This window comes from Bombyx mori, chromosome 9 (assembly GCF_030269925.1).
Source record: "Bombyx mori chromosome 9, ASM3026992v2".
In the NCBI taxonomy this organism is placed as follows: domain Eukaryota; kingdom Metazoa; phylum Arthropoda; class Insecta; order Lepidoptera; family Bombycidae; genus Bombyx; species Bombyx mori.
This window is the reverse complement of record NC_085115.1, coordinates 6182452-6201059: the sequence shown is the minus strand read 5'-3', so window position 1 is coordinate 6201059 and position 18608 is coordinate 6182452. Positions and strand designations below refer to the sequence as shown.

General features: G+C 37.6%; 2 protein-coding genes across 4 annotated transcripts; one reads left to right on the top strand and one right to left on the bottom strand.

The window, feature by feature from the left end:
* The first annotated feature begins 2253 nt into the window (after positions 1-2253).
* Positions 2254-4075, top strand: LOC732924 (signal recognition particle 19 kDa protein). Its single transcript, NM_001046924.1, is given in 4 exon segments — positions 2254-2513; positions 2655-2832; positions 3354-3493; positions 3958-4075. Coding segments are annotated over 4 exon segments (447 nt in total). The 5' UTR covers positions 2254-2457; the 3' UTR covers positions 4031-4075.
* On the bottom strand, positions 4030-14294 carry LOC101742680 (uncharacterized). 3 transcript variants are annotated; one of them, XM_062670072.1, is made up of 5 exons: positions 13527-14294; positions 12207-12345; positions 6036-6128; positions 5770-5847; positions 4030-5346 (listed from the first exon to the last, which is right to left on the bottom strand). In XM_062670072.1, the coding sequence occupies exons 1-5, from the start codon at positions 13572-13574 to the stop codon at positions 4100-4102; spliced, it is 1605 nt and encodes a 534-aa protein (XP_062526056.1). In that variant the 5' UTR covers positions 13575-14294; the 3' UTR covers positions 4030-4099. The 3 variants fall into 3 exon arrangements, with proteins under 3 accessions (XP_062526056.1, XP_062526057.1, XP_012545060.2); XM_062670073.1 differs by lacking the exons at positions 12207-12345; positions 13527-14294 and adding an exon at positions 6308-6545; XM_012689606.4 differs by lacking the exons at positions 12207-12345; positions 13527-14294 and adding an exon at positions 6273-6542.
* Positions 14295-18608: the final 4314 nt, after the last annotated feature.

The following is an 18608-nucleotide window of genomic DNA, read 5'->3' as shown; positions in this document are numbered from 1 at the left end:
AGGCAATCTTAACTGAGTGACGTTGAGTAAGTTTACAGGAGAGAGCTCAAATAATTTATTTTCGTTTATATTCACTTAATTGTTAGATAAAATTTTAATACATATCCGTCACAAGAAAATGAGACCCCTAACAGTTGTTTAAAAATATTTTTATTAAATAAAATTCTCCTCAACAGGTAAAATTATCCAATCTATTATATCGAGGTGTGTAGGAACAGGCTCCAATTTAGATACCGAATTATTTATCTAATTGGATTCCTAATTGTTTAAAATTAATAAAGTAAAACTTTCTAAGCATTCTTGTATGCTTTTTGTGATCCTAGGATCTTATTTATGAAAATTACCCGGAACCTCCCACCGTAACCGACAGTAAAATAGAAAGTACATTAGGTTACAAGCGTCACAAAAATGATTGTTTATTTATTTATTACTAAATTTTATTTTTGAATAAAAATAAATAAAAATATGGACAATAAACAAAATATTCATTCATTCAGTCTGAAATTGGTATATCGCTAAAACTATCAAAATCACTTTCCAAAATTTGACATTAATTTGAACTATTTTTACGTTATTATCACAAAGATTCTTAGTTTGTGAATTTAGTTAAGTACTTAATTTCAGGTTAAATTATATAAACGACACTGCTTAGATTAGAAGTAATAACATGTGACCATAAATTACAAGTTACTTTGTTTGGGTAAAAAACACGTAAACAAACAAGTAAATGTAAATAAAATATTAGTTAGACGAGAAACCAACTAAATTAATATTCCTAATTTGAAAGGTAGCGGAAGGTATTTCATTCTGGATGGTGTGTGGCAAAATATATTTCTTAGTTTTTGCACAAATCTCAAAATGACATAGTATGAATTTTATTCCGGTGGTGGTGGAGTAAAGATGAAATGACAGTATCATCTCGAACATTTCCTCAGAGCATTTTCCATGGAACATACGGTACAAAATATACAGAAGTAATCCAAGTCCCTCTGTAGACCCAGCGGGTCATTGAAATAAGGATTATCGATAATCCGAAAGACTGTATGGGGTCAAATGGAAGTAGTTGCTGACTACCACCATTTACAAATGATTCCGATACTGAACAGCTTTCGATAAAATCAAATAATGACGTATTACATACCGTCACTAGACAATAAGGTCTATTTTTATTTCTTGATAGTTTAAGTGGTATTGCAGCATTCAGCATTCAGCATGCAGCATTCAGCACATGTGTGTACTGAAAGTGTTTGAACACTTAAAATTTAGAATCTCTGTTCCTGCTTAAAACATTATTAACGCTTATGTAAATTTCCTATTTTCAATTATGTAGTGGGCTATTGTGATCAATAATAATTTATTTTCCAAATGTTGCCATCAGGCCATAATTATGAGAAATGCAACTAACAATATGATTAATGAATGAATGATGAATTAACAATATTCACATATGAGAAATGCAATTAACATTAACACACGTTGAAAAAAAAAGTCCTGGATAACTGTCAACCAGTATCATTTCATGGAGCTGTTGTTTTCTATACGAGTGGCTAGTTAGCTTGTTTTACACCATGTTACTATAATATTGTCACAGGCTTCTTTGAATATTTCCGCCAATTTGGAGCAATAATGCACATTACCTATTGCTGCAATAGAGCCTCTAATTTGTGCTAACGGTGTAAAAGTTCCATCATTACGCCTCGTTTTTACCAAATAGTAACTAAGCTAATATTTAAAACAAATGGGGACTTATTGATGAAAATGCGAGGTGTCACGTTGGGTGCATTGATTTGTTTTCTTATTTCAAAGTTTTTCGAGATAAAATTTCTATTAATTGTGGTATATTTTACTGATACTATTAACCATGATTCTATTAAGTGTGGTATATTTTACTGATTTACTTTATTTTATCTCATCAAATTCAATCTATATCTATACTAATATTATAAAGAGGAAAGATTTGTTTGTTTGTTTGTTTCGAATAGGCTCCGAAACTACTGGACCGATTTGAAAAATTCTTTTTCCATTAGAAGCCGACACTGTCCCTGATGAACATAGGCTACTTATTTTTTTTTTATTTTTTTTTTTGGTTTTTGTGTGTTTTAATGTTTCCGAAGCGAAGCGAGGGCGGGTCGCTAGTATAATATAAAATTATGTTAGCATTTATTTAGCTCTATATGCTATTTCTCTTTACCTGTAAGCGAGGGAAATAAATAAAAAAACACAAACAGCTGACAGCAGATGACAGGTGGACAGGATGATAACGATGACGCGTTAAATGCTTAGGTTTTAATTGTAAAATCTACAACCCAACAAAATAATTGTATAAAATTCAAACGTGATTTTTAAATGTTAATTTAAGCTGATTGCTTAACAAAAGCTCATTAAAAGCACATACGCAGAATACGTTCTTATAACAGAGAGCTTTGATTTAGAAAATTCCAAACAAAGTGACTAGACATGGCTAGTATGATAACATCTTGGAATCCCGAAAAGAAGCACAGTGATGTGGAAAGGTTTGGAAATTATATACTGTGATTTTTTTAGTAACATTACCATTGGTTACCACCTGTCAGTGTTCTATTAAAAATGAAAATAAAAATAATGGTATCGAATCGAAAATTATCTTGATTTTACTGTTTTTTTTTTTGTAATAGATGGATATGCATTTACCCTGCATATTTGAACAGCAAAAAGACTCTCGCAGAAGGACGCAGACTTCCTAAATCTGTTTGTGTCGAAAACCCTACACATCAAGAAATTAGAGATGTTCTTCTTGCCACTGGGTTACGAGTAGGGGTTGAAAACAAATTGTATTCAAGAGAATGCAGCAAGGTATAATAGTTAAATTACATCATTCCTACGTTTACAGGCCAAGATTAAATAGTTTTCTTTTCTCAAAAAACGTTTTATTTATTAATTGTTTTTCTCTTGTATAGGTGAATGAGCTTAAACCTCACATAGTGTAAAGTTGTTACCTGAACCTATACATAATACAATGTGAATGCTGCTGCTCACCTTGATACACGAAGTTGAAGTCTCAAATATATGATTCTTGCTCCAACCTCCAATCCTGAATGCAGGATAGTGGCACTGAACTACTACAATAAGCCTACCACCAGTACAGGGTTGGCTATCGTAGTTTGTAGATGTAATACTTACAAAATGATCTTGTGAATCAATCAGGCACCTTTTGGAATCCCCAGGAAGAGATAAAGTGGTGTTATTCTAGGCAGACTACAAACCTAAAATTACTTGTAAACAGATTTGAATCTAACCCCACATTAGTGTGAACATATTGTAGACTCAACTTAAAATCAAATGTTATTTTATGAAAAAATATTTTATGTTTTCAGGAAATGTTGTACAGAGGCAGAATACGCGTTCAAATTAAGAATGATGATGGTGCCCCTGTAAATCCTGAATTTCCTACTAGAGAATCTGTAATGAAATATATTGGTGAATCCATTCCAAAGCTAAAGACAAGACAGAATCGGTAATCTTTATATCTACAACTAATATAACCATTAACCGTATAACCATATTTTTAATTATAGAAAGAATTTTTTGACCTTTTTAGATTTGAAAAATTAACTATAATAATTTTTATCATATAAATAATAATGTCATGTAAATATACTTTATGATCATAATTTTGTAGTTACAGACATTATAAAATGCAATTGAGCCAAATGTTTAAGTGTAAAAGTGGGTGCTAGAATTCACACATAGACATGTAATGTCTATGGGCCTAACCTAAACACCACATTGGACCAGAACCTTTGACACAACTCGAGCAGTAAACAAAACCTTCAAATCTATCTAAGTAACACTTGACAAGTGTCCCACTTACATATGACACTGTAATATTTTTATTTATGAATATGCTATTTATATGCTTCAATAACAAAAAGCTTCTAAATTGTGGAACACAATATTGAGGGCTTATCTTTGTTCTAGACCTGTGGAACAACAACCTCAACCAACAAATCAGGCAATCAGTAAGACAAAAGGGAAAAAAGGAAGGCGATGAAGTGTCATAAAGCAGTCATGTTATCTAAAATATAATACATTTATTGCAATTTTCAAATTTTTTGTTTTCTTAAGAGTGCATGTGAATAGATTTATTAGATACTTTGTTCTCACCATTTTTGTTTCGAGTTACACTATAGCCATCTATAATCATAACCACTGGTGATTTTTTATCAGAATTATTTGTTTGGATTGTATTTTGTCTGCCAGTGGAACTTTTAACAAACATCATTGCTTCATTTCTTGGACGAACTTTTTTATTTTGTGTGGTATTTGTGCCATTTCCGACAAGGATTCCTTGATGACTGGTGCTATTGTGTTGCTTGATTTTTTCATCATCTTCTTTGGAGTGTATGTCGTTTGTGATCTTGACGTTTTTTTTCTCGGGTATTGGTCCTCGTAATCTTCGAAGATGTTTTGGTACAGATTTTGTGCTCTCTGTTTTGTTTCCTCCAGTTTCCAATTTATTTTCTTCTTTATATTTCCCACTACCTCTTCTGATTTTGTAGGCTTGCTTTTGATAATCCTCCAAATCGGTCCAATCTCCAGAGACTTCACTTCCTCTAACATCTTGGCTTCCCCATCTTCGATCGAGTCTGTTGCTACTCGAACTGTTTCGTGAAGTACTGTCGGGAATTTCGTCATCATCTTCTGTAATGGACCCATCTTCTCGGAATTTGGAATCATATTCATTATCTCCATTATTCCAGGTGAAATGTCCTTCAGCGCTCCTGTCACGTGTGGGGCTGCTTCTCTCACTGTTTCTAATACTGTTTCGCTGATAGCCATGGGAATTTCTTGGAAGTAGTAAGGGTAAGTTCTGATCGTGTCTGATACTGCTGATGTCACTAGTGGTAGGATAATCGGCTGTCGTGGAGGTAGTCTCGGCAATCTCGATCCCAGTCGGGACTGTAGTGGAAGCTGTAGAATCCTTGATAGAAGATGGCGCTTGAATCGTTTCGGATTCGTTCTCAAAACTTGATTTATGACACGCGCATCCGATTCCGCTGTCATTTTCGAAGAATAACGTTCGATATTTATTCCTTCTATGTTTTCGTGACTTATATTCTTCGGAGCTACTTTGGTCTGTGCCAAGGAGATTATCAAACAACATACCGATAGTCTTAAGAAGCGGTATGTATTTTTGGTCGAGGATTGCGTTTTCGTCATATTTGCTTTTTGATATTTGGTTCCTCCGTTTATTTCGCAGTTTCGGTGAACGTTTTAGTTTTCTTGGTTTTAGAGGACTCCTTATTCCAAAGGTTTTACGATACTTAAAAGGAGATTGTCTTTTTTCATGAACCAGTGAAAATAAACCTGTAAGTAATGCAAATCTCTAAATATATCAATATCAATTTATTTAAAAAACCATAGTTAAATGATACGCTAATCATTTTTGTGTTGATGAACTTACGAGTTCACAGTTCACTGGTAATAACCGTTGGCCGTTATCAGAGCCCCTAGTTATTGCTAACTGATTTACAAGCCAATCTTGAGACATGAGGTTGATAGTCTTTACAATGTAATTTGACGAACGTTTCGCTTCCAAATTGGGATGGTGTTCCCGTGGTGGTCCTACGATACCTATACCGCCACATTACCTGATATCAACTTACTGATCGTGAGAAAACGTTATCTTATTCTTTAAATTAAAACACATCAATTTTAGTGGAAAAAATATAAATAAGTAGGTATTTAACATGAATTTCTGAGCTTATAGGTTTGCACATCGATACTTACCAGGCTTTTTTAGTTTGTTCCTCTTTAAAGAAGGTAGGGTTAGTAGTTTGTTTAAAGAAAACCGCTCCGATGTTTTCTCTGAAAATTAACGAATGTTTTTAAATCATTAAGTACTTTAAGTAGTTATTAGCCCAAACCTCGGAAATAAAAGAATAATAATAAGATTGCACGATGCAAAACTAAACTAAAAGTGTCAAGAGTCATATTTTGTTGGTGGATGAAGTAAGTGGATGGTTCGCAATGGTGGACTGTTTTTTTTTATTTACCTGATAGTTGTGGTGTATTTGTTGCTTCGGAATGGCGATTTGCAGATTCGGCTGCAATTGCTTCGTTTAATGAAAATGTTTTAGCTTCTAAATCTGTTGACAAAACAGTCGAGTGAGAATTAGACATTACTTTTAATAAAATATGTTAATTGTCACCAATACACTAATATATTTATTTTTTAGTTATATATTAATAACAAGTCTAAATATTTCTTATTACATTTAAGTCTTACATACATATTATCACAATAAAACTAATTACGACACAGTACAACCAAACACGGATTTCCATCTTCTAACATTTTTACAGAGACACGTTTTAGTCTCATTACAATCATGAATCATTTAGCATTAAACTTAACATGCAATACGAATATTGCTGAATAAGTTTAGTTATTTTGATAAAGTTCACGTAACATTCGATGTAACACGTAATAAGTGATCCGATTTCATAAACAAAAATCTTGCAGAATTGCACAATTAAAAATAATAAAAAATCTATTGCAAATAACATTTATTACTTTTACCGTGTGTTAGTTTAATACATAAATATAAAACAATTTAAAGTATAAAAAGCTTATTCTAAGTGGTCTCCATTAGCTGCAATACAGTCCTTTAAACGTTGAGGCCAGTTATCAATAGAAGCACGCACTCTTTCCATGGGAAAATTTTTCACTGCCAATCGTACGGATTGTTTTAGGGACTCCAAATTATCATGGCGTTTAGAGCAAGCCGTACTCTCTAAAACTGACGATAAATCATAATCCAGCGGATTAAGAACGGGACTAGACGACGGCCAGTCTTCAGCTCTGATGAAGTCCGAAACGTTCGTTTCCAACCAAGACTGCGTAGACCGAGCTTTATGACCTGGCGCCGAGTCTTGCTGGAAGGACCATTCTTGATTACCTTCTTGAAGGACCATCACTGAAGTCGGATAGAGCTCACCTTGTACTCTGTCGACTAATTGAGAAGCTTCCTTAGATTTTGAGCATAAATACGGTCATTTTGTTTGTTAAAATGTTGCTCAATTGTAAAAAAATTCTCATCCGTAAACAAAATTTTTCTATGACCTCCCTTTATGTACCGCTTCAGTAGTTGTTTCAATTTTACCACCCTATTCTCTTTTAAATTATCAGTTAAGAAATGACCAGTACGTCTCTTATAGGCTGCAAGTCCTAAGTCATCTTTTAAAATACGCGACATGGTTCTAGGTGCTATCTTCATCTCCCGAGATAAAATCTTTTGCTTTCGGACAGGATATCTTCGAATTCTTTCCCTTACTGCTTTGACCACCTTTTTCGTACGAAGACTACGTGGACGGCCAGATCTTTTTCTGTCACAAGCAGAGGAGGTCTCATTGCACCTATTAATAGCCCGGCATACAAACATTTTACTAATACCAAGCGTATGGAGAGTTTTAAAAATTGCATTTGGCTCCATACCTACTTTGTGTAATGCAATCACAGTGATTCGGTTCTCTTTATCACGCCACTCCATTTTAATATCGCGAAATATTGTACAATGTATTGGCGCCAAAATGTGAAAACTCAATGTGCAATCATATAAAAATGACAGATTCGTAATTCAAATATAATATTTTGTTTATTTTTAATTGTATTCATAGCCAGACTAAGTATACAGTGAATATGTTTAATCTAATATCATAAATAAATTATGTTTATATTTAATGATATCCTCATCAAGTCTTATTGTGATCAAAATAAGAAAGCTTAAGTAGTTAAAAAAGACAAAATCATCGACATACTAACTAAAATAGATCAACTAAGATGACGTTGGATAGGAAATTATAATTCGCGGAAACTATCAACGTTGAAGTGAAACAATTAGAATTTGATATTTTAAGGACGACAAGAAATGTTGGCGAAGACCAACTAAAAGGTGGGAAGTCGAGCTTTCTCGGTAAAGGCCCGCTTTGGACAGGATACAATGAAATGTGCTAGGGAAGGAAGGGTCCCTGCCGTGGGGGTGGCGAAACTGCTGCAACGGCCGCAACGCACCATCGCGGTCAGGGTCATCCGTGGTTATCGCAACATCTCCTTCGAGGCGGCGTGTGTACTGGCTGGGACGCCGCCTTGGGTTCTGGAAGCGGAGACGCTCGCCGCTGACTATCAGTGGCGGGCTGACTCGTGCCCGGGGCGTGGCGCGTCTCAGCCCCAGTGAGGTCAGAGCGTGGAGGGCCCAATCTCGGGGGTCCGTGCTGGAGTCATGGTCCAGACGGCTGGCTGATCCTTCAGCTGGTCGTAGGACCGTCGAGGCGATATCCCCAGTCCTTGTGGATTGGGTGAATCGTGACAGAGGACGCCTCACTTTCCGGCTCACGCAGGTGCTCACTGGGCATGGTTGCTTCGGTGAGTTCCTGCACCGGATCGGAGCCGAGCCGACGGCAGAGGGCCACCATTGTGGTTGCGACTTGGACACGGCGGAGCACACGCTCGTTGCCTGCCCCGTATGGGAGGGGTGGCGCCGTGTCCTCGTCGTCGTCGCAAAAATAGGAAACGACTTGTCGTTGCCGGGTGCTGTGGCATCGATGCTCGGCGACGACGAGTCGTGGAAGGCAATGCTCGACTTCTGCGAGTGCACCATCTCGCAGAAGGAGGTGGCGGAGTGCTTCAGAGACGCACAAGCCCGCCGCCATCGAGTGGGGGGCGGGGAGGCGAATCTCGCCCAAGCCCTGGCCCTCTAAGTGTTTCGGGTCCCCCTCACATGTCGGCGGGGGGGGGGGCTAAGAAGACGACGTTTTACGCAAGAGCATCCGGGTGATGGAAGGCCGACGACCGCCAGTCCGGCATCCCGAGGGGGAGGGCGACGGGAGAGATGTGCTTCGCACTAAACACTTCACTTTCTCCCTTTGCCTTTTCATGAGTTCTGTCTCATGCGAGATTTGGTTGTTGAGTGACAGGAGGTTTTAGTCGGTTTGACTCCGACATGCTCCGCCCGCCGTCCCCAGTGGAGGGCGGAAGTCCGGCGATTCCTCCTGAACAAAAAAGAAAGGGAAGGACTGGGAAATAGGAGATTTTCTGATAACTTGTTATTGAAGTTACTTTTGGAATTGAAGCATTTCAAACAAATCTTTCGTAATGACATTATAAAAAAATAATACACAAATAATAGCTTAGAAACATTTGCTCGCTAACATTATACGGAGTGCAAGAAAAAATAATATGAAGGAAACGCTTAGTAAAACCCGATATCAAATAAAAATACCATAGAGCGGTTCAATTGGTGATTTTTAAGTCTCAATTGCTTTGGAATATCCTCCAGGAAGAATAATCTTGTTGAATCGGTCTGAATACCGGAACTGATGTTTTCTTTGCACCAAATCTAGGCGGAACTGTGTTACTTTGGGCTTAGATGTCCCATTATCAATTGTATTGCATAATTAACTGACTACTGCTTACAATATCTTTTCAGGAGGTGTGCCATTATGCTAAAATTTCAATAACACTTACATTTTAAGAAGTTAAATAATGCCGAAATAACTGATTTAATAATTTTTAACAATGTAATTTACTTTGAAGAGGGTTCCAGGTTTAGGCAATAAATTATGGTATAAAAACGTAAATAACGGCATTTTTATACCAAATGTTTCGATAAATAATAAAATAAGAACAGTAAAACAAAAGAGCTGCAGGGTCGGAGTACCGTTAAATTATTACGATCATCCAATATCGAGGGATGAAATCTTTAATCGTATAAATGCCAGTTTATATGTGGAACTAAAGTGGGCAACGCGACCAAAACAAAATACTTAGATAAGCCAACCGCCTTATGGGCAACTAAATCATATTTTATGTCATAAAACTAAAACCAATCGTGCTTATATTGAAAGGTCGTATTGTGCCCACGAAAGCTTGATTTTTATTGTCTGTTTCATTTAATTGCTCTTTTATCAAATATATTGTAAACTATCATTAAAAAGTAACTTTCAGTAATATCGATGGCATGATAACTATGACGCCCGGTTTCTATTGAGTGAAAATGAGATGGAATAAAGTTTCATTTCTAATAACCTATTGCACCTATGCAAATCTTGAAGAATAATGTCATTGGTCATCCTTGACAACGAATTATTCGAAATAATGACACGAAAATAATACATAATCGCGAAATTAAATCGTAAAGTATTTTTAATAATGTGTTGCTGTAAAAGAAAATGACAAGACCTTTTTGGTTACTAGGAACAAGTTTTATTCAATAAATTGAGTGTTTTTATCTCTGTTTTATACGCAAATACGAGGGTTTTTTCAGGCTAGGCGGTTGGTTGCTTGTTCTATTTACGACTATCTATAGAGTGGAGTTAGTATCGCTGTCGTCACGGTTCGTATATTCGAATTTATACTTTCCACAATACCCAAAGGCACGAGATTAGAGATTTTAGTAGCTTTTGTTTGTATTGGGGATGTTTTTTGTGTAAAAGGAACACTCATTGGTGCAGAAGCGAATGAATTATAAACATTATTATTTAATTATTATATTATTGAATTATAAACATTATTATTTAATTATTATATTATTGAATTATAAACACTGTAAATTTGGTATAACGCTTAGCTATATCATTTTATACATTATTATCATCTCATACTCTTCGTAGGGCATTTTGTAAGCTCAAATGGATAGATACCATTTGAGCCATTTAAGTCTGGCCTAAGGAATAAGACGCCCGGTGCATTCGTGTTGAGCGATGCACCGGTGTTCGAATCCCAGGCGGGTACCAATTTTTGTAATGAAATACGTATTCAACAAATGTTCACGATTGATTTCCACGGTGAAGGAATAACATCGTGTAATAAAAATCAAATCCGCAAAATTATAATTTGCGTAATTACTGGTGGTAGCACCTCTTGTGAGTCCGTCCGGATAGGTACTACCACCCTGCCTATTTCTGCCGTGAAGCAGTAATGCGTTTCGGTTTAAAGGGTGGGGCAGCCGTTGTAACTATACTGAGACCTTAGAACTCATATCTCAAGGTGGGTGGCGCATTTACGTCGTAGATGTTTATGGGTTCCTGTTACCACTTAACACCAGGTGGGCTGTGAGCTCGTCCACCCATCTAAGCAATAAAAAAAAACCACCATCCTGTCTATTTATACCACGAAGCAATAATACATTCAGGTTTGAAGGGTGGTGCAGCCGTTGTACTAAACTGAGACTTACAACATATCTTAAGGTGAAGGCATTTACGTTCTTAATGTCTATGGGCTCCAGTAACCACTTAATAGCAGATGAGTCGCGAGCTAGTTCACCCGTCTCAGTAATAAAAATATATGTAAGAAAAATTATTGACAGATGTGTTATCATCATAGAGTTTTAAACTTTTTGCGTTATGTACAATTTAAATATATTTCGAACCATTGGAATAAATCTCATGTTCTTCATTTTGTAAAATCCGACTTATTCGCTTGTGTTGTTAAGTTACCGTTATAACCGATAGGCGCAAATAACCTTAAAATCTTAAAAATTACATAATATTAAAACTGGAATATTTCGCTTCCACAACTGACTATCTTCGTAAAATTGTGCTAAAGCGCCCGCTTAATTCGCAATTTGTGCAAAGTATCGAATGCAATGTATCTAAACAGGCCGAATCGCCTCCAAGAGAGCCTTACCACTGTAGCGATAAACGGATTTGGGAGGGTTCGTATTATTCCCCTGTAATAGAGTGATACTTCTTTAGGACCATTCAGGGAAACTGATGACACTATTTGCTTCTGCCATAAAAAGTTATGATATCATATTTGCGGTATCAAAATATTACGAACAAATAATGCGATCGTGTCGTCAGTTCTTAAGTAAATGTAATTATCATATATATACACATTTTTGTATATATAGATTTTCCTTATTTGCCCATGTTACTTTAGGCTAAAATAACATGTTCGTTATTTAATATGAGTTTTTTTTAAATCAAATTGAACAACATTAAGTTCGAAGTAAATTCTAAAGTTGGTATTAGTAAAATAGTGCCTAACTTTATATGTATGTATGTATTTATATAATAATGATATACATAGGTAATATATAATAAATACGAAGATCAAGTATAGTATTCTATCGTAATGCAATCAAATGTTATATTTGCAGGGAACCATTCGTAGTCAACGTCAATTTAGGTAATTTGGATTTTGAGGTTATGTGTCAAGTACTTACCGGTCTTTGTAGTGAGGCTTGGTGGATGCCTATGTCCAGCAGTCGACGTCTGTGTGTTGTTAAGAAGAAGAAGTGTCAAGTAGACAGGGGCATGATCCACGTTGCAGTGTTGATACGATGATGGGCTCTTGTATAATTGCTGAAAGCGATGTTTGCTGTGAGATTGTTTACCCATTCACACCAACAATAAATATAATAATATGGAATGATAATTTGATATAACACGATAGAATAATGTTGAAAGCTATGAAATATGAATGAGACCAAAAGTTTTAAATATCATTAATGTAATGATGAGCGAAATGTAGTAAATGCATTAATGAGAATCGTCTGCGCAGGTCTCCCGGAAAGGATAGAATTGTCATGAAATTCGAACTGAGTAGGTTACTCAAGAGTACTCCTGTGGGCTACAGTCCATGCACGCAGACGATCTAAGCTAAGAGGGTTTGGATATATATATAAATGAATTGCTGTTCGTTAGTATCGCTAAAACTCGAGAACGGCTGGACCGATTTGGTTTACTTTAGTTAAATTATTTGTGGAAGTCCAGAGAAGGTTTAAAAGGTAGATAAAATGTAAATGCTCGGAATTAAATAAAAATAACAATTTTGTTTTTGCTTTAATGTGTCCGCCGGCGGACGGATTCCTTTCGTTTGTTTTATGTTTATTCTATACAAAACCTTAGTTCATTTGTTTATCGATTAAGGCACTACAAAGTCTGCCGGGTCAGCTAGTAATTAATATTAATCAGAATTATGCGTAATTCGTTAGAGCATGATATTAGAAAAAAAGTTTTCAGAGAAAATTTTATGTCATATATAGGATTTATTGTTATTACAAACCTAGTTCAAAGTGGGCTTAAAACAAAGCAGTCTAGCCAATATAGGAAGCTGGCATATTGCCTCAGTTTCCAGTTTTACTACCGTTATCTCAGGGTTTATGCCTTAGCAAAGTTTCATAGTCACAAGATTTTATATGCAAACTTTTAAAAGTAAAATCTGGTGATTCGTAGCAAAGCAGAATGACAAGCCGATGCTTAAGCATGGTAACTATGAAACAAGTTTTAAAATCTTTACTGTGGGTATACCTAATATATATATTTTTTCAGAAATTTCATATTTTTTTGTATTAAAGCAAAACAATGACAAATAAAGTAAGCTGTGAAGGGATTGGCAACACGCTTGTATATTTTTGTATTCCGTTGAAACGATTCCATTTATTGTCGAGCGAGGAAGAAAATGTAAACAAGAAGACAAAGATATTTGCAACAATATTGGTTCTAGTTGTATATGGCTCGTTGACTATACGTAGTATCCTTACAAACATCCTTCGGAGATGACTTGGGTGAATCCACATTTTATATCCCATTCCACTTTACGTGGTTCGCGTCTCTTGGGGGAGCAGTTTGGCTACGGCACCGATACGACTGGCTATTTTATTTACACGCAAATTCGAAGGCTCGTAACATGACCGGAACTTATGGGTCTCGGTAACGAACTGTACATTCGTATGTTTCGACTTATGGCTTTCATTTCCTAGTGCCCCGCTGTGAACATCGGTAACTCTTGATACCTATACTGGATTTTTATGTGCGTATTGTGAGCAGGAAATTAAGTTGTTATTGATAAATCTTTGTTCTATAGCGGTAGGCTGTCGATTGTTCTGATCAATATTCTTTACAAATGGTATAAAAAAAAAAGTTCAATAAATACATTACAGACTTAAAATACATTTTTATTTTGTCTAATCTTTAAAATAATAAACATATGAATACATATACCTAGTCAGGTCATAAATTCTGTCACATGTTTAATGTAAAATAATTGAAACAAGTTTATTCATTATGTAACCATTCATATACCAAAATGAACTTAACAAAACATAGATTCTTATGACACTAAAGTTTATTCAAAATGACCTCCGTGATTTTGAATACAGGCCTTCAATCTGCGCGGCCAGTCGTCTGTCGCAGCACGAACGAGGTCCATGTCAATATCGGCGGCTGCCTTAATCAAGGATGTCTTGAGTGACTCCAAATTGGGATGAGGCTTTGAGCACGCCTTTTACTCCAAGTGTTGCCATATCTTGTAATCTAACGGATTCAAATCTGGACTGGAGGAGGACCTTCGTGCCGGATGAAGTCGATTTCACGCGCCGCCAGCCAGTCTTGTGTGCTCTTCGCTCTATGAGCTGGCGCCGAATCTTGTTGGAATACCCAGTGCCTGTTATTGAACATGGTATGAGAAACAGGTTCCACAAGGTTCGTCAGGACTGTATTTTGATACACAACTGCATTCGTTTTTATACCTTTCTCACAAAAATGTACCTCTGTTAAGCCCCAATAAGAAACTCCCAACCATACCATGAGCGAGGATGGAAAATGACCTCGTTGGACACGCGGAATACGGTTGCTCGCTTCTTCACTACTGTGTGCGTACATCTTATCATTTTGTTTGTTGTAGCTCTCTTCTACGGTAAAAATTTTTTCATCCGAAAAAAGAATTTCCCGATATTTTTTTCCCGCGTACCGCTTCAACAAAGCGCGGCATCTCTTCAGTCTCAGGTCCATTAGACGAGCATTTAAACGATATCCTGTTTTTCTTCGATATGCCCGAAGCCCTAAGTCTTCATTTAACACCCTTTTCACCGTGGTTCTGCTTAACCCTCATCTGAAGGGCCAACAGTTTCTGCTTACGTTTGGGATTTTTTTAAATTCGCGCCTTCACAGCTTTTATCACTGCTGGAGTCCTAACAGACCGAGGGCGACCACTTCTTGACCTGTCATCTACACTAGAGTCTTCATTGTATCATTTGATGGTACGATAAACGAATCTTTTGGTTATATTCAAATTTTTCAGTATGTTAAAAATTTGAATTGGCGCGTAACCGCAACGATGCAACGCAATAACTGCAACACGGTCTTCTTTAAGCGTCCAGTCCATATTTAAAAATGAGTAAAATTCTAAAAGTATACATTTTTATTTTCATGAACAATTCGAAATTAGAATTCAATAAACTTTTTTGTGGCCAGCATTCTAAAAGAAAAGTTTTTACTGTGTGACAATACTTATGACCTGACTAGTTATAATAATAATCTTAAGAATATGAACCGATCTTAATGCTCTACTAGTATAATGTAGAGTATCAACTAAAAATAAATTTAAAAATTGAGAATCACAATAGTACCTTCTTTTTTCCTTACACAATTGAGACCTAGATGGTAAAGATGGTAGCATTTACATTGCGATGTCTATGGACTCCGCTAACCACTTCAATAAATAATAAAAAAACTACGAATGTTGCATTATAAAACGGAATGGAGTAACTCGGAAAACTTATATAAAGTCCAAACGTAATAAGGAGTCGCGATAGGATTCATAGATAGGTGAACAAAGACTTGAAAACACAATGCAAGCTGTTCTACGTATTGTTTCCATTCTGGCTTTAAAATGTGGGGGCTTCGTAATGTCAGTCGTTATTTCTCGTTGTTAAGAAATTATCTTGTTATTTATAATATTGATAACATTCTGTTATTATCACCAGTTTAAATAAAATATGTAGACTTGTTTCTTTTGCGTTATTACGTGTTTATTGGGTTTTGCTTTTTTAATTTGTTAAACTCGGTATATATTTGTAAAGGGACTACTTATTGAGAGAGCGACAGTCTAATTTTTCAAATGCATTCATATATTAAAATAGTAGGTACCAAGTTTTTTCAGATGTGTTAACGGAATGGTTATATAGTTGTCATTTAATTTTAACCAAAAAAATAATAAAATTGTGTACGTAAGTAGGTAGAAAAGTATTGAAAGAATAGAAAAAAGAATAAAAAGCAATTTTTGGTGGTCTAGTAGCCAGTAGCTTCAAGGAGCCATTAAGGCTTTACTCTGACTGGTGTACGAGCTCGCAGGGCTCAGTCTGAGAAAGTTTGCTAGCATCTGCCCCAGCAAAAGTAGTGCTTCGCTGAATCTACGGAATTACGACACATTGAGAAGACCTGTCGAGAAACCCATTCAGTTACTATCGTAATAAATATTAACAAAGATTTTTTTTTTTTTTTTTATGATTGAAGGATTACTGGTGGCCCGGAGGCCTTTCCAGTTTCACCAGGACAGGTGGGCGAGCAAAGGCTCAGCCAGGAGGGGTGGGATTTGCTAACAGCTACCCGAGCGCCTCCGAAGGAGACCTAACAGCTCAAGAGTAGCTGCTTCGCGAATGAATCTACTACCGGATCGGAATCGCGACCCGCTGAGAAGATCCGGCGAGAAACTCAGCGAGCTGATTCATGGGTTAGGTTGCACGGCGAATTCTTTGTCGAGTTCGACGAGTACGGTTACCGAGGTCCCTAAGCCTGCTCCTAGTGTTAGAGCTGAAGGCGTCTAATGCAAAAGTTATTGGATCTGATGGATCCGTAAGGACGTGTCTAGGGCGTCGACGGTGACGGGCTCCTGCGTGATCAGGATTCGGGGAGTAGTCAGCGGCGGCAACGATAAGGCGATTATCATGACGCATAGCCTTATCGAAGTACCGTTCCGACGCTGACTTCATGTATTTCCGAATTGATTCTAGGCCCAGGTCGTCGTGTAGGTCAACGTTCCTCACGAACCACGGAGCTCCGACGGCTAACCTGCAAAAGCGGGATTGTAGAGATTGGAGGGTGTCTATGTGTGTGCGGGCCGCGTGAGCGAACACCACACTCGCGTAAGTCATGACGGGCCTTATGCAAGTTTTGTAAAGTGTCACCTTGTTCCGAAGGGACATTTTACTCCGCTTACAGATCATGGGGTAGAGTCTACCGAGAATAAACGCGGCACGGTCACGGACTGATTTTCTATGTGGGCGGAATGTCATCGATGCGTCCAGGGTAACGCCCAGGTACTTGACCTTCCTGGCCCAGGGTATGGGTTGTCTAAATAGAGTAATCGGGGGTGTGAGATTCCTCCTCCTAATCCGGGAGGAAATACGTGTGGAGTTTCCCCTCTGAAATAGCACCGCAGTACTTTTCGATGGGTTGATGTCTATGCGCCATTTTCGGAACCACTGTCCTAGGGCTAGGGCTGCGCTCTGAAGCTTCTTCGCGATTAGGGACTTGTTTCTACTGGAATAGTAAACAGTCGTGTCGTCGGCGAATAAGGCTAACTGGGTCGGTGGCGACCGGGGAATATCGTTGACGAATAAGCTAAATAGGAGGGGTGAGAGGACAGAGCCTTGCGGGACTCCAGCTGTGAGAAGTCGCGGGGAGGAGCGGGTTCCCTCGACTCGATATCGAAAAGAGCGGTTCGTTAAGAAGTCCCGTATGATGAGCACGAGACTATCCGGCACGCCCATGTTGAATAGTTTGAAAATCAAACCGTTGTGCCAGACTTTATCGAACGCTTTTGCGACGTCGAAGAAGAGAGCTCCCGTGTATAACGGTTTTGATCGATTAAGCCCCACAAGAATGTGCTCCGTGAGGCGGTGCACCTGTTGAACGCATGAGTGATTTGTACGGAATCCGAATTGTTCATCGATGAGAATGCCCTTGGATAAGACGAAGTCTCTGAGGCGTTTGTAGAGCAGACGCTCATACAGTTTGCCTAGAGACCTGAGGAGGCTAATCGGGCGGTAGCTCGTCGGATGATTTTTTGGTTTACCGGGTTTATGTATGCCGATAACGTCCGCTTCTTTCCACACCGCGGGAAAGATACAGTTCGTCATAGCGGCATTGAAAATAGATGCCAACACCACGATGAGTTGGACGGGTAGAAGTTTAATAACGCGGTTGGATATACCGTCGGAACCGGGAGCCTTGCGAGGACGTAGGTCTTTGATCAAGTCTTTAACTTCCATCGGGGTGACGGGTGGTAACGCATCCGAGGGTGGCAAGGACGCTCTGCGTTCTACCTCACTGTCTACTAATTCTACATGAACAGGGTCCACGGATTGAGTGCTGGGCGTGCACTGGGCTTGCAATCTATCGGCCAGCAGCTCTGCTTTTTCGTCATCATCGAACGCCGCGATTAACAAAGATAAATATACTAGGTACTAGTATAAAAGATAAATACTAGGCAATAGTAGGTACTACTAAGTTTTTTTTATTGCTTAGATAGACGGACGAGCTCACGGCCCACCTGAAGTTAAGTGGTTACCAGAGTCCATAGACATCTACAACGTAAATTCCGCTACCCGCCTTGAGATATAAGTACATAAGATACATACGTAAGTCTAATTTAATTGCATAGCGTAGAATAACATTTGTTTTCGAATGTTAATATTGATCCTATATTAGATATTGCATCATAGTTTTAGTAGTTGTAAATATTTGACGCAGTTAATTTCATAACAATATTCTGCACGTCCACGCTCTGCATTCGAAGCCTTATCTCTTCAGTTTATGGGTCTTAACATCCGTCACCCAGGCAG

What these genes read in the sequence shown, in the direction of transcription:
- LOC101742680 (XM_062670072.1), bottom strand. Translation starts at nt 13,574, where the DNA reads ATGGGATATAAAATGTGGATTCACCCAAGTCATCTCCGAAGGATGTTT. An exon ending in AAGCCTCACTACAAAGACCG is followed by an intron (nt 6,129 to 12,206) that starts GTAAGTACTTGA and finishes TTTTGTCAACAG; the next exon opens with ATTTAGAAGCTAAAACATTT. An exon ending in AAATACACCACAACTATCAG is followed by an intron (nt 5,848 to 6,035) that starts GTAAATAAAAAA and finishes GTTAATTTTCAG; the next exon opens with AGAAAACATCGGAGCGGTTT.